Below are 25,453 nucleotides of genomic sequence, written 5' to 3' on the forward strand. Positions count from 1 at the left end.
GTGGGGGATATGATTAAAACATTAAAAACCCACTTACAAGTTATAAGTTATAACAGATTTTCATCTTTATAATTAGTCATATTTTTATGGTCTACACCTCTACTCAAATATACTAATGCCAAAAGTCTAATTAATAAATTTGTTTAATTTGTTATTGTACGTACTATTTGACGTAGAATAATAACAGCAGGTACCTATTGCAAATATACAATCAACCATATTATTTAGAACTTAATTTGTATATTTCTATACCACAACTGAGTAAACAGCAATTATTGTATGCAAATATAACTGAAACATATAATTTGTTCATTTCACACTTCCACACCCTTGCAAAACAGTTCATTTTAAATTTAAATAATTAGTCCTATACAAATTAAGTGTCATTTTCTATCTTATAATAACTAATTATAATCCTAGCTAAAATACTGAATAAATATAATGGTCTTAAATTTGAATATTTTCATTTAAAATTTTGCATTAATTAAAAGTAAAAATAACTAAGTATTTATGCTTTAGTACCTAAACGTAACGACATTTACCGTATTTAAGAAATGTTGACCTTGTAGTATCATTCAATTATAATTTTATTTTAATGTCGTTTTATATAGTGCAAAATATCATGTGGAATTCAAACCCAATTAAATAAAAATAATAAATAAACAAAAAATGTATTAAATGTTTGAAAGCGAGAAAAATATTCTTATATTTTCCAATCAAATATTATTAGAAATAAATAGTCTAGACTTTTCCAACAAAATAATATGGTATTTTTTCCATATTGTTGTAACAGGATTTCATAAAAATGATATGCTTATTATATACGGTGTATTTAACAAAATTTAATAAATCATTTTTTTAAATATTGACAAAGATAAATACACTGCGATATATTCTGTATATATTTATTTAAGTATAAAATATAAATGTGTATTTTGATACGCGCCATAAATAAATATAATATATATATATATATATATGTATATATATCTAAATCAATTCATAATATTGACTATATACGTACTAATATACTCTATGTTTAATTTAAATTATAAATCGAATAAACGATTGTATTTGATCATCAATTCGGTTTTATGTTACTTTGTTTTTATTATTATTATCTATTATCATTGTGGTGTATGCATTGGAGTCATAGAGATATTATGTTATTTCCGAGTATTTCTTTCATTTTAATTAAATTTAAAAATAAGAGAGTACATTTTTAATAAATACGACAGTTAATTACTTTTCTTCTTTCGCCTTTCAGTTTTTAATATTTAAAAAAAGTACTTTGTTTTTTTATAACGTTTATTATTATATATATACATATAATAACATTAAAAACCGACCGTTTTAAACTTCTGTCTTGAATGTCGGCATGGCCAGATCGTTAACTTATCTCTCCTTGCGAAAAATTCTTTACACCACACAAAATTGCCTACAATACCTACGCACCTGGACGACTGTATAGCAACGTTCATGTGGACACTTTTATGTTTATTTTTTTCTTTTTCTAGAAAAGCCGTAGGGAATACTGGCGCATTTTGTCCTCTTAAAGTACCGTCATTATTTTTTTTCATATTATATCGTTAAAGACTTTCTTTCGAGACGAGGTGTTAAAGACAAATGTCATACTCTTTACTTCTTTAGTTGACACTTTAAAGTAACGATAACGATTTGCTAAATTGCATGCGTTTTTGTGTACATGCGTGTGACATATTATTATTTATTAAACGTTGATAATTAAAAGTAGTTGATTATAAGTCCTATGAAATAATTATTAATTAATAACATTTAACTTATTTTGTAATTTAACGAAATTCTTGCAATATTAAAAAACTATAATATTTAATATTATTTTGTCAATTTATTATTATTACACTAATATTACTATAGGTAATATAGGTACTTCAGTTATTAGTGATGATATTAGCTTATTAAATGATTAACTAATGAGAATTGCAATATCTTTTTTGCCTTATGGTAACAAATCGTATGTACATAATATATTTGTCGTATCCATTTTATTATACTTTTAACCATATAATAATAATAAATTGTAATCACAATGTATACATGACGTATATTCCTAAATAAACTTCACAACACTGATATTAGGTATGTGTGTTTTTATACATGGTTTATTACTTGTCAAACGAGTAATTAAGCTCTCGTAATTTAATATGTCTAAAAGATAAACTCTTCATTCCAATATTAATTAATCATTATTTTGCGTTATACCACAGGTACCTACATTTTGCGGCTAAAAATAATTTAGCGAATAAAAGTTGTGAAGGTTGCAGATTTTATTATGAAACATAATAATATAACGTTATTCATTTGATGTATCACATTTATATTCAACTAATTTATGTATCATTTTTTTTCATGTGTTACCAAATATTTTGATCAATTGTATTAACATGTTTGTTCGTTCGTTATCTTAATTTAAAAAAAAAAAATGGGATACTCGATGCTTATTTTATTATTCAAAAGGAGCTTTATCATCATCCAATTAAATTTAGTAACATAATTATGAATTAAATTATGTTTTGAATAAACTCGTTCGAAAATAAATAAATTAGCAATTCAATGCATGTTGAGAAAATATATTAAATTAATATCTATAATAATTGCCAATATTTAATATTTTATGATATATCTTCAAATATTCACAACGTTTTAATAAATGTAATTGAAGTATTGAAGTGTAAGAAATATATACATTTAACAGTTAAATTAAAAATTAAATTCTGATCAAAAAAAAAACAAAAAAAAAAACTGAATTTTCTATATTGTTCATTGTATAATACTATGTACATAATTGGTAGTGAGTTCGTAATAATTTTGTAAATAATGGTTAAAAGGGGAGAGACTTGAAACAAGAACTGAAGATTTATTTTATTATGTTCTAAGCATCATTAAATTTTCAAATAGACTCGATGGTTTTATAGCCCTGTATAGACTTAAACAATTTATTGAGATTTTTTGATATAAAATAGAACATTTTCAGAATTAAATAGATTTGGAATTTTTATAAGTAGTACCTTATTATTTAACAAATATTATTTCCTATAATAATATGTCAAAATACTCATGAATCAAGTGTTTTAATAATTGTATTCGATGATTGAACTCAATTTTCTTATTAACTAGATAGGAAAAAAGTAAAAATAAATAAGGTTGCATAAGTGATAACAACTTTGATATAAAACATTTGTAACATTTTTACCTGTCCCAATAAATAAGATTTCAGCGTAAACAGTAATAAAATATATTAGTTTATTGAATATATAATTGTATAAAATGCATAGTTATATTAATGTAGGTAAAAAAGAATAGTATTGAGAATTCGACTAAAGTGCAGAGGGAGATATTTAAATTCTAGGAATATATTGGTGTCTGGAAATGTTTAAATTCAAATTAATTATAAATTATCATATTCACAAAATAAAATAAAATTTAAATATATATACATATTTAACACAATTTGATGACATTATTCAACACTTTTCGACAACTATCGATGCCTTTAAAGAAAAAATCGACAATACACTTAATGAAACAAATCAAAACGTTAAAAAAAAACTATCATATAAAGTCTCTTTTCCAATATTCAAAAAGTAATATATTAATTACGTTGAGTAATTGATTTCTAAAATATAATGCTTAATTCAAAAAAATGTATCATTGAAAACCAATACATTTAACGTAACTATAAAAAAGCATAAAGAGCTTTAAATGAGCTTTTTTTCATCAAATGTGTTAATATGGCAACGTGCTTCTAAATATTTATTTTATAATCCATTATAATATCAAAGTAATTGCTGAAATAAATTCAAATTAAGTAGGTAAAATTATTATTAGAACCGTTTAAATGACGTATGAAAATAGTATATTATTTAAATAAAAAATAATCTCATTACGAAATGGCTTACTCAAAGCATTTGTGTCGTCACGTGATCAACTAACAAAACTGTTTATTTATTATATGAACAAAGGGATAAGCGCTAATTTTTTTAACCTTTATCCAAAATAGCTATTTCATATTCAACATTTATTCTTGACGTTAATTTCCATGAGAAATATGTACTCAAATAAAAAGTATATACATTTTATTACACTCTGATCTAATTGGCCGAATAATTATCAAAATAGTAGTTGACAAGACGAAAAATAAATTATATGAAATAAAACTATATTAAATTAAAAATAATGAATTTAATTTGAGTAGTAATTTATTTATAGGGACTTTTTAATAATCTTAAATATTATTAATTGTCCTATCCATACACTTTTTTTTAATAGTTTTATTGTAGACTGTCGTATAAAGTTCTGGTCTCAAACTCTCGCCCATATAGCGGTAAAATTTTTTCTTCAAACTTGCCATTAAAAAACTCGAAAAAATTATAACTATAATAAAAACGATAATTCTATTGTTTAATATTAATTATTTTTAATTATTATTTAACGTATTTATAATTAATACAGTCATAAACTGCTCTGTTGTAACTATTTAGCGGAATAATAATATCGTGTTACTCGATAAATATTTATATAAAAATTAAACAACGTACCTACGTGATTCACTTTTAAATTTAATTTAACTAACATGACCAACCAACCTTTTTTATGGTACGGAAATGTACTGTACATTTTATTAAAATTAACATGGAAATAAAGTTGCCATGAAGAACATTATCAGACCATTTATTATGCAACTTTTCGAAATAATAATATATTATATACAAAGTCGAACGGCACTATTACATTTATAGCCATAAAATTGTGTAGATTATTCGACATTTTTATTTGAGTAGGTTATTAATAATGTTTTTTTATTATTATTATGGGTAATAAGTATTATTTTATTATTTTAATGAAATTTATTATACAATAATAATTATACCTGAAAGTTTATTAACGTGGAATATTTATTTTCTTATTACCAATGTAAAATGTTTGTTATGGAACAATAATAAAAAACTATAATTTTGAAACTGAGACAAATTTGACTTCGCCAGTGTTGTATGCGAAAAAAACGTTGGACGTATAAATTACTGATCGAGAAACTTTCACCGAAGAAATGTTGTAAAGTTTCAATATTATAATTAAATTCAAAAAGATTACTTCAAGGGACTACTTTGCATCATATTTTAATAAGATTTTTGATACACTTCAAAATTTAAAAGTCCAAACCTAAAAGTAAATTTAAAAATACATCTCAATGATTATGGTTTTGACAGTTTAATTGTTTTTAATTTTTTTGTAATTATACTGCGTTTTTATCTGTTATAAGTTTTTAAACTTCATCTATCTTATAATAATTCCTTAATATTTATTTTATTTTTAAACTATAGGTATATGTCCATATATAAGAATTAGAGCATGAAAACATCACTTAAAGTTTCTACTTTAAAAAAATAGTGTTATTATATGAAGTGTGAAAATTATAGCTTGCTTTATTGTCAAAATTGCTTTCATTCGCTTTTCGGCATTGTAACAAATATTAATATAGTTTTTATTGACAAAGAATGAACTTAAATAATTATAATGTGCATTGATTTTATAAAATAATTCAATTAATTAATTCTCGATATATTGATCAAAACTTAAAACTTTAAAACCTAACTTATTTTATTAAGCTTTTTATTTCAATTTAACTTTGTTAGCGTTACAATTTAAAAAAAAAAAAAGAATAAAAATCAGTATGGAAAATTCAAAATAATTATTTAAATATTGACGAGAAAATAGTTAGTTACACTGAAATGAAGTTCACATTTTACCAATATGGATTATTTTTGTACTGGTTTATGAAAAAAACGTGAAAAAAAATAATTGCGTAAGTTAAAACCATGAAATATCTGAACGGCAAAACAATAATATCGAATAATATTTTCAAAATAATTTGAAACTCCAGAGTTGCAGGTCTCAAAATTAAAAACAATAATAGAAAAAAAATTAAACATATACTATATTTTACACAATATAGTTTATATTTTCTAGTTTTGCCATATTTGTGTATACAATAATAAGAATTAAATACGAATAATATCTTATATAAAAATTACTGCAGTCTACAATATTTAAATTTAATATGATGATATTGGGCATAATATCCCGAATTTTTCTAATTCGTTCTATTTTCAAAACCAAAAATATTACACGTACAAAATATATGTATATATAAATTACCATAATATTCAATTTAAATTTTTTATTCTTTTGGCTTTGAATGAATTTCATAATAATTAGAATATTTTAACATATGATATATTTTTCGTATATAATATAATATTATAGTCAAATTAGATATAAAGTTGCAACACTGATTATCTCACTCATACTATGGACGAATACGGATTCGGTAATGATTCAACTGCTTATTTTTATTACGAGATTCGAGACCAAAAAGAAGAAAACAACATGAAATTGTGATTATTCTATTTATATTTAGTTCACGGTATACAAACCATTTTCGTACAATAATAATTAGAGTTACTTGTTGTTGTTATTATTATTATATTATATCTATGAAAAGAATTTCCTACTTTAGCTATTATTATTTTTTTTTTTTTTTGCTGTTAGTACATATTGCCATTTGTATTTTTTTATTTTTGCAGGATTGGTAATTAAATAAAAAAAAAAAAAAAAACTACATTTTTAATATTTTGAAAGACCAATATTTTTAAAAATATTGTTTTATTAAATAATAAAACACTTGAACTCTATATTATTTTTATAACATAAAATATTTTATATTTTTATAATATATAATTAATTAGTATCAATAAAGTAATAGAAATAGAAATATAAGCGTATTTTTATACAAATTATTAGGTGAGACTTTGAGACTTGAAAAATCTTAAAATAAAATCAATTTTAAAATAAATAGAATTCTATATTTATTATTAGAATTGATAAATAATCCACATGAGTTTTGACAGATTTCGACATTTTTATTATAAAATGGCCTCTGGGAAACCAACAAAAACCATTTATTCTATTGAATATCAGAATGGATATCTTTAATTTTTAAAACTTTTGCTTAAATATTAAAAAAAAAAATGTAGCGATCACTTTTCAATTTAAGAACTTAAAACTTGTCAACTATGACACATTTTATAAACATATAAGTTTACATACAGATTGTATATATATATAATATACATATATATATATTATATTGTTTATAAGTTGTTAGCAACGTCATAACTCAACAACAACAGGAACAACGCATAAGAAGAAGAAATAAAAAAAAGAATTAGAGAAAGAACCAAAGAACCGCAGATGGAGAGGTAGGCGAGAAACTTTATCATCTCAAAGTAGTCTAGAAAATACGGGTACGACTATTGATTGTTGTCCATACGACATCTGGCGAGCTAACGCGAAATTTCTACGGCAGAGACGGAGTTTAATTATGGGCCGTACCAACGACTTTTACCGGATTTTCTGTGGCAACAGAGGGTTTGAAAAGGAAACGCAAACGCCAAACGCCAACTTTGCTAGAGAGTTCAATGGGCTAGGCAGAGAGGACACATTAAAAGTATAATTTATTAAAAGAAAAAGTTATTCCAGGACAATAAATAATAACTTTATATTGTGCAGACAAAAAATGAATGTACAAAAATCTCATCCGGTAAAATTTCCTGTGATTTGAATTTTTTTGTTGTCCAATATCTTCAGTTGTTGTAAACAATATGTTTACCAACATTTTTTATAGGTATAAATCTTTCTATTTAAATCGCACTAATTATTTGAAAAAAAAACAGTATCAACAATGGAACTTTATATCGTCATTGTCGTTAGTTGACCATCTGCGTAGTACTCGGCCTCCTAACCTAGTCAAATATTTAAACTATTAATAATTATAAGATAATCTTCTATATAATATATAATATAAATTAAAAATTAACGTAAGTTTGTATGATACTTATAGATTTGAAAACTACTGAACCAATTGGTGCTAAATTTACACACAAATTCTTTGATACTTGAGAAGTATTTATTGCTTCATTTTTCAGCCCATATGCTCATGTAAATTAAATATTAATTGAGTGATATATAGAGTTTCCATTAGTTACAGAAATAAGAGAGACTTTTATACAATGTATAGAATATTATGTTATCAAAAACTAACTAGTTGATTACTACTTTAATAAAAATTTCAAATTCTTCTTAAAAATATCAAGAAAGTTTAAAGTGTAGATTTATCAAAATGCATTTAAAAATATACCACACGTGTACCGCCTATATATCAGTCAAATCATTTCACAAAGCGAGATACGAATGATTTTCCAGTGAGCATAATAAAATTCTCGATATTAGTAAAAGATAAGTAAATGAGGAATGAGAAAAAACTGGTGTTGCATAAATATTTCAATTTTATAATTTTTCTCATAAATTTAAAAAGTAGGTACTAAAAATTTTCTAATTCTCAAATTATTAATTAGATCCAATTCGTTACTAAGAACCGCAATAATTTGGAGAATATTTATAAATAATTACTTTTTTTAAAAGTTAAGTGACTTGATGAAATAGTTGACAGTTAAAAAATAAAAATCTACACTCATTTTTCCGATCAGATCTAAAATATGGGGCGCCAAAAAAAAATTGCACACTTTTATTTACAATAGTTAATTCTATATATAAAAGTCGCACAATTTAAAATTCATACAATATATTTCCAGAGTTGCATAAATTAAATTATAATAAATATTGCAGGGAAAAGTTGCACTAGTTAAAAACCAATAAACAGTATCATATCAATCCGATAAACATTTAAGTATTATTTGTTTTTACGTGTGCGATAAAATTAAATCTAATACTAGTATCTAATATTAGTTAATTTTTAGAACAAATTAGATATAATATATTAGTAAAAAATAATCTTCCTATCTGAATCACTGCAGTACATGCTTAATTACAGATTTTAAATCGCGTCTCCATTAAGTTAACTGTAGGTAAGTATATTAAGAATAAACTATTTGTGTACATTCTTGTCACTTAGTTGACTCCTTCGTTGTCTTAAGTTGATACATATAAATCAATTGCTTAATTTGTATAACAAATTTAATCAACATAAACTATTTTTAAACTAAATAGTTATACAAAAAATTATATTCAACATTTTAAAAAGTAATTTATATTAAATTTATTTGTAAACCGCGCGTTTAAGTATCAATTAGTTTTTTAATAGACGATAATATTATGCCAAGTTGTAAATTTCATTGGCCGTAAAATAATCGCGTATCTACATGCTGTTAAATTTTTAATTTGAAATCAGTATTGTTGAATAAATACGTAAATTATAATTACTAATTATTATTGTTGTTGTTATAATAATTTTGAAAAAATCTGTGTGATATGTCTTTATAATAATATTATGTGTGTAGGTGTATATCAAGGTCATTAGCTAAATTTTTATGTTCATTTTGTTTCAGAGAGCGTTCAAGGTAGATTCGAAAGACAACTCTTGGATGACCTCCTAATAGATTACAACCCTCTGGAGAGACCTGTATCCAACGAATCCGATCCACTCGAAGTTACATTTGGCATCACGCTACAGCAGATAATAGACGTGGTTCGTATACTTTGGCTATACACTTTATTCGATCGTAAAACGTTATTGTGTGGCAATAGTATAAAGTGCAATTTACTCGATACAAAAGCAAATAACATAGTGGCATCAATTCGTAGTTATTTTGAAACGGATAAGCGCCGTATATAAATCATAATTATATTAACTATACTGCCTAACTAATGATTAATGATTATGTGTCCGTTGAAAATACAATTACAATCACTCATTATAGTACCTATCTATAATATATTATGCGACGAGTGATGGTCCATCACAATAAATTCAAAGCATGTTTTTTTTAACTTTTAATAGAAGTATTCGTTTTGGAAAAATTATTATTTTGTTCTTAATAGTTTCATAATTAAAAATATAAAACATTTTATGAGATTTTATCGTCTTCTTATGACCCTATGATTTTGCTTTTGTGTTTTTTAATGAACCAATTATTAATTATTAATATTTAAATTGCAACCTATATTTTTAATTACATATACAATTTTTTTTTCTATATTTTAAAATTATTTTTAAAAATAAAACCTTGGTAGATAATTTTAAAATATAAAAAAATTAAATTGTTATTTAAAAATTAAAATTAAATTGTTGTTCAATATCGAGAAGGTGAACAATAATAAGTTCAATGTATAACATATATATAAGTATAATCTATCGTAAATATCCAATAATACTAGGTATATAATGTGGAAAGAAGAGTACATTTGAAATATTAATATAAGAGTAAACATATTAAAATTTTGAAAAGTACACTGTAAATTTCACATCATGTTGTTTTAAATTATATTATGAATAAAGAAATTTGCAAAAATAGTGATACACACATTTAACATTACTAATATTAAATGATCTAGTAAACAAATATTATGACACAGTATAAAAGTAAATTATTAATATAATTTATTGGTTGGTATATTGACATGTGACAATACTACAACTTATAATAAAAATAGAATACCAATTAATATTTCTAAATCAATATATCCAATGAAAAAGAAAAATATATTTATTATTAACTCGTTTTGATTTAACAACATTCAACATTTAGTGTATTTGCATATTAACTGCAGTGATTAATAAATAAATGATAATTTAAAATGTGACCTCAAAATAAATTCTTAATGAATTTATTCTTCAAATAGTTAAACTATATTTTTTAATAATTTAACAAACCTGATTATCAGTGTGACAGTGTCACTGTCTAGACAAGTTTTCTAAATAAGATTTGTAAGGGGCGAATCACATTACTAAAATCCCTTGTGGTCTTGACCATCTACCTCGGCATCAATAGTATCGGTTGACAAGGTTTAACTTTAACACGATACAAATTGCATAAGCAATATTACAATAAATTTTGACTTGAGCAGCTTATACGAGTATATAAAACGAAACGAAAACATTTATATGTATGAGATGCATCAAGAAAGAGGTCAGGTTTAATGTTTATAGACTAACAAGTTACGATGGAACAACCAACACTTTTGATGTTATATTATTTATTGAAATCTCTCCTAAGAATAAATTTAAAACATGCTAAATAAAAATCACATAAATAAATAATTTCGTATTAATAAATCAACTGTCTCCGCGTTTAATAATTGTTGAATTACAACAAAATAACTAAAATCTGTAAAAGAAAAATCATTATTTTTCATTTAAAATATCTTCTTCATCTGAATGCACGTACATATAAAGATTTAACACATTTATTTTTAGTTAATTTTTAATAAATTTAAGAAAGTCTTGTGTTATATTTTCAAGCTATAAAAATTTAAAATGTTATGAATATTTAACTTTCTAAAAAATAGTTGTATACTTTCGTAATTTTAAAAACACGTTTACTTTAAACACTTTTAAAAAAATAAAAATAAATTTAACATAATATACCACTTTGAAATTTCTATAATTACAAATTATAAGTACCTAATGTTAAATTACATTTTCAAGTTCTTTTACGTATAAACAAACATTTTATCAATTTATAAATCGAAAAAAAACTAAATCAAGTCGAACATTTTTTATGCCTGTAAGGATTTAAATAACATAAAAAAAAATAGAATAATTTGAAAATAATATCGTTTAAGTTATCAAAAAACCACTAATATAATTATATTTCAAAAAAATTTTAAGTTTTTATTGTAAATGTTGATAAGGTTCAATTTATTGATACGATCATAAAAAAATCAATTTGTTGAAAAACTCGTATTCCCGTTATTTTGTCATTTTTTTTTTTTTTTTGCGGGGATAGGATCTTCTAATTATTACCTATGAAAAGTACTGTACATTTTTACTTTAATTCCTCCAAAATACTAGGTACATTATTATACATAATAACAATAGGTGCTAGAAGCTAGAATCATTTAAAATTAAAATGTAATGTTTTAGAAATGTATTATATTAGATATAATTAATAATCAAAACTCAAAATTATAAATATAAATGAGTGGTTGACAAAAGAATTGTATACTGTTTAACACTTAATATATTACTCCATAATAATAATAATAATTATTATTATTATATAATTCAATTATTTATCAATCTATTTAAGTAAAATTTTAAAATAATTGAAAAAGTAACTGCTGACATAATTAATACAATTTAAATTTAAACAGGTCAAAGCCATTTGTCGATCACGTCTTTATAACATCAAACTTCTCGACCAATCCACACCAAGCACCTCAGCCACTAATAATAATAATTTCTATTACAATACTGTTGACAGTTTTGATAGAAATAACAAGCTAATTGCTACATTTTATCAGTAAAATCTCGAATCTATTTATTTTAAAATTAATGTTGATACCATATAATATGACTGCCAGTCGAGTAAAAAAGCAACAGAGTCCAAACGTATTTCACATCTGTATTTGACGTTTATTGTCTGGTTTATTATTCACAGTCAAATCTCTTTTACCTGCTCCTTATTATTACTTCATTCTGAACTCCTCCCTAGAAAATAGATTTTTTTTAGTGAAATATAACAACTCATTTTTTTCTACCACAAGATAAATGTGAGTGTCCCTCGGGGCAGTGATCTGTCACCTATTATTTATAAGTTATAACATTTATACCTTTGACACTCCAAAAATAAACTTATCCAGAAAAACTACTCTGAAAATTTATACCAATCATACTGTAGCTTTATAAACATCAAACCCAAACTTACCCAAGCAAATCCAAAAAAGAAATACATACATAATGTAATGTCATGTGATATGACTTGTCTCAAATCGATTGTAATACAATTAAATATTAATTATAATACCAACGCTTATCATCAACAATAATATATGTACTCAATCTCCGATTAAAAGAGTATATTAAATATTTGCCAAAAATATAAATATAGCGGCTGTTAATTTTGATGTGTTTATATTCTTTGCTTGATTTCCACTAAGGCCAATTCGATCTTTAATTTATATTAATTAAAAGTAATTTATCCTATTTACTTTAAACGAAATATATATTATATACATATTTTTTATTATAATTAGTTACAAAAACTAGGACCTGTGTTTTAACTTTTAAGAACATAATCCTCACATTTAATGCAATATTTGCCTTGTATAATCGTCATACACTATTAATGAGTTGAAACAATTGTTCAAACATAAGTATACTATGTATAGTCACTAAAAATGATCTGCGTCACATAAATGGTAGAGAGTTGTAGCTCCACTTTCCCCAAAATGTCCTCCTTTATGAAAATACATTACTACAAAATCCTTCTTTTCTCTATACCGAGTATATAAATAGTTGGTATTTAATTTCTGGAAAATATTATCACTTTTTCCTATGACCTCCTACAAAAAAAATGTGTGCACTACAGCAAATTTTTCGATTTATAAAACAGCAATTTAATATACATAAAAAAAGTATAATAATTAGACAATTAGTAATACAGAAGCATGACAAACAAATTTAACACTCAATCAACTCATTCAGAAAGTAATAATAAATCACTCTACTTGTTGTTATAAATTATTTTTTTTATTAAAATAAATATTCACCACAGTCAACTTATATCATAATTAAACACTGTCACAAGATGTTATAAATATGATGTCTTAAAAAAAATAATCAAAATACAATAAAAAAAAATAGATTATGTACTTACCTAGATTGAATAATCTGTAAAATATAACATCAAAGAGAATTTTGAAATACTTAAAGAATGTTATCATTGTACAATAATAGCAATTTAACTATTCATTTTTTCTTTTTAAATTATATTTTAATATTATAACTATGAGTTACTAACGTGTTTATTAACATCTTACTAAATAACTGATAAAAAATAAAGTGAGAAATGAATACACACCTACCAAGAAAATAAACAACTTTTTTTCATTCAAAATTCATAAAATATACCTTTAAATTATAGACTGTTATACTCGGGGAATTAAAAAAATAACACAACAATTGTTATAACAATACTATAAAAGAATTATACGTGATTTAAAGAGTATTTTTTTTTATCTGTTCTTTTAATTATGACTTATGGTAGTGTTCTGAATTACTCAGTTGGAAATTTGAAATACGTTATTATTATGACATTATTAGAGCTGCAAGATGACTATTGGTGTACTATATATGTATTTTTTATTATTTATGTGGAACTTGTTAATACTGTTCACTATTTTTACTAACTCCCTCGTTTTTTTTTTTTTTTTTGGTCTAATAATGTGTGATCACTGAATTTTGTCTTAATATATAATACTTATAAATCATACTATTGTTTATTGACATAACCCTGTTTCAGGATGAAAAAAATCAAATTGTTATAACAAATGCTTGGTTAAATATGGTGAGTACTTTTATTATTTTAATATTATGTAATAGATAGTATTATATGTTTGGTTTTAATTTCAACATAATATATAGTATATTTTTAATTTATCAAAAATTAATTTTGTACTTATTATAGTTGAACTAAACATTTTCAAAGTTTTTTTAAGTATGGATTCTTACTTTAATTTATTCTTCGGTTTATTTCAGTAATCCAAAATTACTTGAATTAAAAAATAAAGAACTATAATATTATGTTATGTAGTATTCTATAATATTGATATGTAATAATTTAAATATGTCATCCATACAACTTTTCTACTATTTTTATTCTTAAATAGGTAAAGGTAACTAATAAGTAGCATTGTAAAACCAATATATTCTTCATTTTTAATCTAACTTCAACAAAAAACGGTTATTAAATATTCGTTTTCCTTAATTATTAATCTTCACTTAATTCAATGTTATATTAGAAAGCAATAATAAAATATAAAGTTGGTATTAAATTTGAAAAATTATGTTTTTCTAAAATGTTTATTAGCACTTAAACTTTGAAAATGTACGATAAATATTGTGTTCAAATGATAACAAGCCTTAACTCATAAACTATAAATTCTATTAAAATAAAATAACATGTCCCATGGTTTTCAAATATTTAGATATTGAATTACGTATTATATACAATATCATAATAAAATAATCAATGAAAATCGAAAGTGAGTAGGAAAGTACTTAAAAAGTTGAAAAATAATGGAAAAACTCTTCGTCATAGACTGTTTTCTTTGGCTCTATCTAACCGTATTGTTAAGGTGGTTTGTTTTTTGTTTTTTTTTTTTATAGATTTAGTGATTTTCTGAAAAAGACTAGACACTTAAAAAAATTACCTCTTCAAAGTACCATTTGTATCAAATTTCCAATCTATTTTGGATCTATTAAGCATTTTAAAGCACTCCTGTTACCCATAAAAGTGATAACATAAAAAAACGCATGATTGTTAAACCAATATATTCGACCCTCCGTTAAAAGTATATAAAATGTAAAAAGTAACGAAGCTTTATTTTAAAACTTTTATGCTGATTTTAAATGAATAATCGAATTGCTTTTGTAAATATTGTATAGCCTTTAAATACTGATTCTTCATTAGCATTATTTTTATTATTGTTTAAATACGAACATTTTGCTTATCTAGTCTTATTACACTTTATTTGCAAGTATATTTAAATAATTAAATTAAATTAATGTTAATTAGGCGATCAGTGCATTAAATTTACTAATTATTTATTATTAACTAACAAAAATACATTATTATATATTTTTAGTTAAAAGATAGATTTATAAATTTACTCACAGGTATTAAGATAAGTAATATAATATTATGTTGTATTATATATTATCACATAATATCTTCTTATTTTTCATATAAGTAAGTACAAGGTACTATAATTATAAACGAAATTGGAATGATATAAGTTTTATCACTTACCATGCAAAATAAAATATTATTAAATCTAATATTCATTATAGTTTAATATTTAATATAATAAATAAAGTTAAAATTATAATCTACTTTACAATATCGATACGAATAGAAAATAAACATTATTGTTTTTATTTAAGAAGCCCGCAGCAATGGGTGATATTGACAAGATGAAATTACATTAGTTTACATGATACAGATATAACAAATAATGATATACAAACAATAATAAAAGTACTACTTAAATTCTATATGCTACATTCAAGAGATCTTGTTAAGTAGATTGGAAGAAAATCTATACATTATTTATCAACTATTAATTTTCAAAACATACTAAATAGCTTATTCAAACGTCTAAACCGTTACTTTTTAATTCTAACTTTATGATTCAGAATAAACTTTATTTTTAGTAAAAATATATTGCTTTAGTACTTCGTCTTAAAATTATTAAAACATATTAAGCATACATCGATTTAAAATTATACGAAGATAATATAAGCATTATAATTATTCAAATAACATATGATGAAAACATTGGAAGGTAATTAAAAAAATTATGAAAAAAAAAATTGGACACACTTAAAAAAAAATCTTTTGGTCCGATTTACTTAGACTATTTAGGTCGTAGTTACTTTTTTTAGTTACAATATTTAAAATATTAAAATTATATAAGATAATTTTTAAAGTTGTAGTTTTAACAACTTTCAAGAAAAATTAAAAGGATTTTTCAGTTTATATAATTTTGAGAGCAATCACAAAAGCAACAAGATAAACTAGATTTGAAATAATAGATAGTTGTATATCTCGTTCGTTTTAATTATTGTATTAATTATTGAGTGCTTTTACTATCTTAATATTTTCAATCATTATTTTTCCTTGTTACTTAACAATTTAATATTTAAGCTTTGTAGGTTGTAGCAGATATTTCTTTAAAATTGTTATTACACTGTTACAATATTAACGACTAGATAGTGACAGCGCTGGAATAAAAAATAATACATCATGGTCAATTTCCGAGACATTTCCAAGTCTTTCGTAACTCGTATTACAGTAACGTGCTGACATCTGATCTTTTAAAATAAAATAGAATCAAACTTCAATCTTATTACTAAAAATCAAATCCTACCAAAGAGAATGCACTTAATATACTCTTCGCATCTGATCCAAAACTCTTCCATGTAGCTCATAATATAATAATAATATACAATCTGGTATTACACAAAGAACAGCTATCGCTTTCCCCCCTAATTCATATTTGTGTGTTATATTTATCTATTTATCAGCCCAGCCAGTCCTTAAAAGCGGCCAGATCGATGATTATGCAAACATCATGACAATAGATAGGTAGACAGGTACACTGCCATTATAGTAGCATCGCACAGGCGTAACTCAATAACTGCTGTCAAAAATGTATTATCACAATAAAATAACACTTGTAAATTTATTAAAATCGGCAACAAATTAAATCAAATTTTTATATTATATGCCAACAGAAAATAAACTTAAGAGTATAATAAAATTAAAACAAGTTGAGAAAAATATTTGACTGTATAATACATCTACTGTATACATAACCACATTATACCTGTTATAAATATTAAATACCTTATAGTTACCTGTGATTTTCTGATTTATTCAAGGGAAGAAACTTTACTATAGAAATAATCCAATTACCGAGTGTTTCACTCTATTTAAAAAGGTCACGAATGTGTAACAAAAATAATTGAGTATGAATTATAAAATCTGCGAGTTAGTAATATTGTACAATAAAAATATCACGAGTTAAATTATACAACAGTATAAAATTCCTTTATTTTACTTTTCTTTTTACATTACTTTTCAATTACATAATATAATATATATATATTTATATATATAACTTATACTTTATTATTCTATAGAAAACATAACTTATAAATAATCATTTTATCCCATTATGTTAGATCTTAAATAAACATTTTTTAGTGGTTACAAAAAAATGATTAAAAATAATCAAATACTGTATATATATAATTATATTATAAGAAATTTCTGGAACTTAAACCGTTATACTCTCTTACCATACAACCTACGACACAATACTCCATAAATAAAATAATGCTAGTATTTATAATTACGTCATTTCCTGTTAACAAAAATTGTATTTAGTCATTATAAAAATATTATACACTTTATATTATTAATTTCATCTCACCAAATTTAAATAAATTTATATCGTACTCGAATGTATTTTATTCGTGATTCATAGGCATTTAAGAATACTAGAATTATTATAAAAAATGGATCTAAAATTAGCGTAAATTGCCTATCTGAAACGCCGTGTAATCATAATAAATACTCGTATATTATTGAAATACATTCGTAATATTATATCCTATCAGATACTTCATCTTTGAGTAATAATATAAATTTCTTGGTAATTTATTTTATTTATTGGAATTCTATATGCGCTGCCAATGTACCTCGTGGTTTGAGAATACATATTATAATATTATTATGATGACAATCATAAGATACCAGAAACAGTGGTATTTGTAAAAGAATAAAGATAATATTACTCAGATAATATACTTAGAGAATATTTTCAGCCAGAAAATACTATATTTAAAAATTATATTATAATATTATCAGTGTAATGTATCATCATACATAAATACTAAACTTTAATTCATTATAAATAAAATGTGCTGTGTAATTAGAGAGGATTCAAAGTTTAAAAATAATGAATTATTTACGTATTATTAAATAGGTTGAGTCAAAAATTAAGCATTCACATTTCTTAATGGTGAGTGAAGAGAAAGAAAAAATAAATTAAAAAAGTTGATTAGTTTTAAATGTTTTAATAAAACTGATAGTTATTATTTTTATTTTCACATTTTAATTTAAATAATGTATGCTTGAATAAACCTATTTTAAATACGTTTTAGTTTAAACAATCACTAACCCTAAAAACTGTTTAATAACTTCGTGGCTTAATAAAAATAAATCAACAAATATTTTCCCTATGATATTTAAGTGATTATGTATTATTTTATTCAATGGTTATAAAACAGAATTAAGTCAAAAACTAATATTACAGACTCACTTTTGTTCTTTAAAAAAAACACGAAAACTTTCAAGTTTGAAATCAACACACGTCAAAATAAAAATAAAAATGTCCTCGTGGTATTTCTAAACATGAGTAATATTATATTATTTAGTTAGTTAATTAAAAAAAAAAAAGAGATTTTACATATTTTAAATATTTAAACGTATAAAATATTTTTGGTGTACCTATAGTGTATAGTACATAATATATCCGCAGAGTTAGAGATGTACATTTATTTAAGTTTGCCGTATTATTTGATAGGTATAGTAATGATGATATTTCTGCAAGTACTTAATTTTTGTTTATTTATACATCTCATGAAATTGTTAGGATTATATATTATCATAAATCATACGTTACAATGTTTTATATTAATGTATTTTAATTTTTATCGATACCCCTAATCGTATTTTTCATTTTTCATTTATATTAATTATACAATTTACAAAGACATATTCATACAAAATTATTTTCACCGAAAAATATTATAATATTATATAAGTACATCAAACTGCAGCTGTAGTCCTCTTAATTATTAATTATATACGATCAGATGGAAAACACACGGCACTTGACCGTTAACTTATACAACAAAAGACAATATCGTATAATCAAAGATAGAAATAAGACATCGAGAGTCGAAAATGGATCAAAGATAACCCATTCACAAGACTTTTAGCCTGCGGCGATGTAATTTAATTTCTGAATACAGTCCATGAATGCACTGTTTAGTACTAAACTAAGATAGTGTGCGTTTTCTAATACGGTGGTCCGTTTTGTTTATAAACAGTTATAGTACTTGCCGACGTTATAAAATCTGGACATCTTAGTGTCAATCTCAGTGAATACGTTTAAAAAATATTTATTCTTTTTGTAGAAATACGCCTATCCGCATGATATCAGGAATAATATTATAACGATAACTGTTTACTGCGAGTTTACCTTTGGCCACAGATTATGAAAACGTTTCCCATAGCCACACCATGCACATTGTTCCGTACTTTGTTGATTTACTATACTTATCACTAACTTAAGTTTTAAGCATTCGAGTTTACAATCGTAGGTTTGTTGTTGTGACACTCGCATTCATAACACAGCTTATTAATGATTTGTCGTATGATATGTTTTATAATCACGTAACATCGTCCACAGTATGAAATGTAGTTTATAGAGTCGAATAAACCTCAGATTGGAAATACTTGTGAACAAAGTGATTTTTTTTTTCTTTATTCGAAATAAACAATCTATAGGTACCTTAGGGCACAATAGGTTTATGTGGTTAAAGTAGAATACATACAAATTAATAATATAATTATATTTACGGGCAAAACTTGATGTGAGAATTCATTCACCAATGACACTCACCGATAGTGGACAAAGTAAAATAACCAAAATCTTCAATATAATCTGTCATAGAACTCATATATATATATATATATATATATATATATATATATATATATATTATAATATTACTAACCAGTAGCGTAATTGAAAAAAACTAATGGACTCCTGGTGTTCAGCAATCAACCTTGTTTCGTGGGAAAGCAATTCATATTATTATTTATGATTGAAGAAAATAGTAATTTAAGTAATCAAAAATCAAATATCAATGAATATCGTTTTTATTTATTTTATTTATTGACTTATAGTGGATTTATTTTTATTTTTGCATACCATAGTTATTTTTTAAACGATTTCAACTTTTAAGACCAGATCTGAAGAAGAAAACTATTTGTATTATAACAATACCATGTTTATTTTCGGCAAATATATTATTTTGATTAGTGTAAGGGCTTTAATAATTTTATTCAGCATACGTAATCCGTAGTAATCTACTGTAATCTATAGATGATCATATTTATGAAATGGTACTTTGAGTTACGTACAAATTGCACATAAATTATATTATTTGTCGATAAAAATGCAAAAACTAAAAAATGAGGTCAAAACCTATAACACATAAGCTACATAAGAGTTTTTTTTTATAACTTGGTGATATATCGTTTTAAAATTTGAAAAGTATTACCTTTCTAAACACACTTTCTCACTTTTCTATACACGTTTGGCTAAGAGATCTGTTTAAAATGTAATACTCACATATTTTGACACTTTTGTACTTTAGTTTTCAACTATTTAAGTATATCGCTTATTAAAATATAGTAAGTAGATGTGATAAATGATAATGTATTATTAAATTACCACTGATCTTATATTTTGTTCTTTGACTATCAATACATGAGTGACATAAATAAATATTCATTAAACTCAAAGAAAATATACTAATCATTATTGTGAAAATTGTATTAATAAAATAAAATGTATTATTGACATTGATTATTTCAAAATTATAAGGGTCACAAAAGGTAATGTACACATTTCACCTTTTTAAATTAAATCTATAAATAATTATTATCTATGAAAATATTACTCTGTTCAATGTTCATACATACAAATGTTTAATAATTAAATTGTACATTAAAGTTGTCTATATGATATAATTAATTAATCAATATTATTATTCGTTTGTACATATCTGATACAGGCGATGCATACCTACACGTTTTAAAGTAAAAATAAAGGACATTTAATACTTTATTTAATGAAATAAACGTACGTTTTGAAAAAAAAATTTAATATAATATAAGCAATAAGCCATTAGCGGAGCTTCGTCAGATTAATATAATATTCAACATAATCTAGCTTTAAAAATTACAAAGTATTATTTAACTTATATCCTAATAAATATTAACAATTTAATTACAATACTAATTTAATTTTGAACCATTAGGTCATATTATAATAAGATACATTTATAAAATCATAAATTAAGTACAATGTGAATATTCTCTGCTTAGAAAACTACTCGTATAATGCGAACATTAAGTAAAATATATTCAACTCAAATGAGAAAATATCGTCGTGACAGCAATACGCATAACATAATTCACGGTTTCCCCTTTGAGAAAAGTTATTCGGAAAACTAATTTCTATGTTTGGAAACAACCTGTGAAAGCTTCGATTTAATCTGGTTTTGTCATTAGAAGTATCCCAGTAGAATATAGTATATACAAAATCTCCCTCCCTGGGATCAACGAAATTCAAGTAATTTTGTGGTTTTGAACAGAATAGTTTATAGATATACCAAGAGTTTTAAGGGGTTTGTGAATTTTATATCTATGCTTTGATTAATGTTAGTTAATTATATTGTTATCAATTCAAAACATTATTTTATATTAGGAATGGGTGGATTACAATATGAGGTGGAACATTTCCGAATACGGTGGTGTCAAGGATCTCAGACTCAATCCAAACCGACTGTGGAAACCAGACATACTCATGTATAACAGGTTAGTATTTTAATTGTATAGTTTTAGAAAAATAAAATGTTACTCTAATTAACTTTTTCAAATGGATAACTCTCATTTAAAGACTGAAAATGCACGATGCATAGCTAATTATTTTGTATTTTTTTTTCTCGTTCAGCAGAGGCTAACAATTTGTATAACTTTACACATCATACACTGACATCATCCACATGATCTTTTTTAATTTAACACTGTAAAATATTATTACATATTTCTTATTCATATGCATTATTTCAGTAATATATTATTATAACTACCATACACCGGAGTTAATAATCTCATGGATATTTAAAAAATCATTTGGAATAGCATACCAAATTAAAATAAAATTCTTTTCCAGTAACTAATTGATTTTCTTCTAACAAGTTTCCTAAACTTTTTAAATGTATTTATTTGTGTTTTACTATGTAATTTACCTAAACTTAATTATTTCAATGTATATATTTTTAATAGTTATTAAAATACAAGATATATAACTAGTAGGTACTTATAATTATTTTTACTTGATTTAAAACTTACACATCATACTAACGATATTATCAATGTAACGTAATATAAAATAAACTTATTTGTTCTGACGATATAGTTTAAAACAATAAACTCTTATCCAAGAATTTTATTTAAAAACCAAAATAACATAACATTTAATTTATTATATAAAATATGCTAATAATTATTGATTTTAAATTGAATATACCAAGTAATTGAAATATTAAATTTGTATAAGTTAAATTTAAAATGTTTATACTTTTTAAAACAAATTTAATAAAAATAATAAAAACATTTTTAAACATCATTAATGACTAATATAATTTTAAAACTATTGTAAAATAATTTTCTGGGTGTACAGTAATAAGATATATGCTTATATATTTATATAGCCATTGAGAAACTAATTTATGTAATAAGATAAAAATAACTTCTAAAGATGGTGACATTTGAGATAAGCATTTAAGGAAAATCAATATGGTGAATGTAGCTAAGTGCTGTAATTTACTTACATTGTCCTCAAGACGTTACTTAATGATGTGGCTTTTGTTCATAAAACAATTTACAGGAGAATTATTAAATACTTTGAATATTTAGCTAAGAGCAATCGCATTTATTTCTTGAAATAGTCAATATTCTACTTGCCGTATCTAATTTTTTAAATAGTTCATAAATCTAAATATTGCAAGCGTCACAATTTACTTAATTCAAATTATACTATAAAGTTGAATTAATGAATATTTTATTTTAATTCATCTTTGCAAGTTCAGTACGATATGAATTATAATTTGATAAATTATATTATTTGTAAAGTACATATACATTTTTTTTCAAATTAAAGTCAAAGTGAATTTCTCCTGCTTTTATTTAACTTTATATCGTGCCATGTTATTTTATTAAACTAATTTATTTACAACTCAATTATTAATAACTAAAATTCTTAAAAAATTACACTTTTGTACTGTTCTACAGTTCTAAAATATTAATAATAAACAAAGAAAAATATTAGGTTAGATTTTACAATTCACGATTAATTTTTCTGGTAAAAAAATATTTGCAATTTTCTCAAGGTCATGTCAAATTGATATTCTGATTGAGAAAATCGTTAGCAGTTCATTACGTGTCTTATACAAATCAATTTTTTGCATACAATAGGTATCGTTAAGCATTATATTATGTAGTAAATATGAAAACAAACTTTATTTACAGTAGGTATAAAAACATTAAGAGCTTGCCTTAAAATATAATTCTATACAATACAACTTAGAAGGCATCAAAAATATTTATATCTCATTTTTCTAAGAACAAAAAGTTTCATTCCAGAGAAGTTTGCCAAGAATTCGTCCAAAACAATTACGTTTTAGTGGTAGGATCTATAATATTATTAGAGAAATGATGTTTTTTTAAATAAATATAAATACTATATCTACAATTAACAGTTAGGTACCCATTGTCTTTTTGTATTTTACAAGTGATTTCTTGTTTCTGGATGAATAAAATTCAAAATGGTTAACAGTTTTGTGAATATACGAGTATTTATATTTATAAATTATCTATTTAGTATTAATCGTCGTGTAAACGTTTATTTGTTTTTTCTCAAGTTGGATTAATTTTATTTTTATTTTTGATGACTTTATTTGACATTAAGAGTATACTCGTAACTGTTTCAACTAAAACAGATATACATATTTTTACAATCTCTAAAATTATTTTAGAATTATATTTTAATGTTTTAATATTACAATTTTAGTGTTCAGTTCCAAACAAATTATATACAGTGTTCTACATTAAAAATATATTTGCAGTGTTACATATTGGACTATTACAAAATTAGTTTTACTATATATAATACAGTATATAATAAGTATATAATACAGTTAATACGGTAGATTTTTTTCAGTAAATACAAAATGCTTATAAACCTATAACTTTAGTTAAAATACAACTAAATATAAAACAAGGGTGAAAATATTAAATTCAGAGATGAGTGGATTTACGACGATATAATGCATTTGACAACTCCTATAGTAGGACCTATAAAGTCTCAAATTGATTGATTTTTGTTTAGTGAATGATGATTTATAGTTGGGTCATATTTTATGACTAGCTACATAATTCCGAATAAACAAGTGGGTACTTTTAATGGGTCACTGTTAGTCTGTAAATATTTTGCTAACGACTAATGAGATAGTTATCTTTGTGCATACCACGACGTGGTTTTATAGTCACAATAATTACGTGTGTATCTTTAAGATTGCAAATTATGACACTGAAAAATCGCGTTTAATTTTCCGTGTTTACCAAGTCTTATGATAGTTATAACCAATGGATTCTTTAGAAGGTATTAATTTTCATCATAGGAATTTTATTTAATCCTGTGTGAATTAAAATATACAAATCATACATTTTATAAACGGAAACTAACTAGCAAAATAAAAACTGTAAATACAAATATGCAAAATCTAAATTCTAAATTTAAGTCGATGATAAATAATAAAAATTTGATAGTATTCTTATCGATCTATCAAAATGTTTAAAATACAAATTAAATACGTTTTCGACCAAGTATCATATTTTTTTTCGATTTAGCTGAATCATTGAAAAAATGATTTACACAATTTTGTACAATACATTAGGTAGGTACT

At 23.6% G+C, this 25,453-nt stretch overlaps 1 protein-coding gene across 3 annotated transcripts in view; it reads left to right on the forward strand.

Moving 5' to 3' along the window:
* The window catches only part of LOC132932358 (acetylcholine receptor subunit alpha-type acr-16-like), a 190,671-nt gene that overhangs the window by 136,883 nt on the left and 28,335 nt on the right, over nucleotides 1–25,453 (forward strand). For all 3 annotated transcript variants that reach the window (XM_060998703.1, XM_060998704.1, XM_060998705.1), the window contains exons 2-4: nucleotides 9,444–9,583; nucleotides 14,361–14,405; nucleotides 22,192–22,301. In XM_060998703.1, the coding sequence (XP_060854686.1) occupies nucleotides 9,444–9,583; nucleotides 14,361–14,405; nucleotides 22,192–22,301 (295 nt within the window). The remainder of the gene's footprint in view (nucleotides 1–9,443; nucleotides 9,584–14,360; nucleotides 14,406–22,191; nucleotides 22,302–25,453) is intronic.

The sequence above is a fragment of the Rhopalosiphum padi genome, chromosome 1 (assembly GCF_020882245.1).
Source record: "Rhopalosiphum padi isolate XX-2018 chromosome 1, ASM2088224v1, whole genome shotgun sequence".
Taxonomy (NCBI): Eukaryota; Metazoa; Arthropoda; class Insecta; order Hemiptera; family Aphididae; genus Rhopalosiphum; species Rhopalosiphum padi.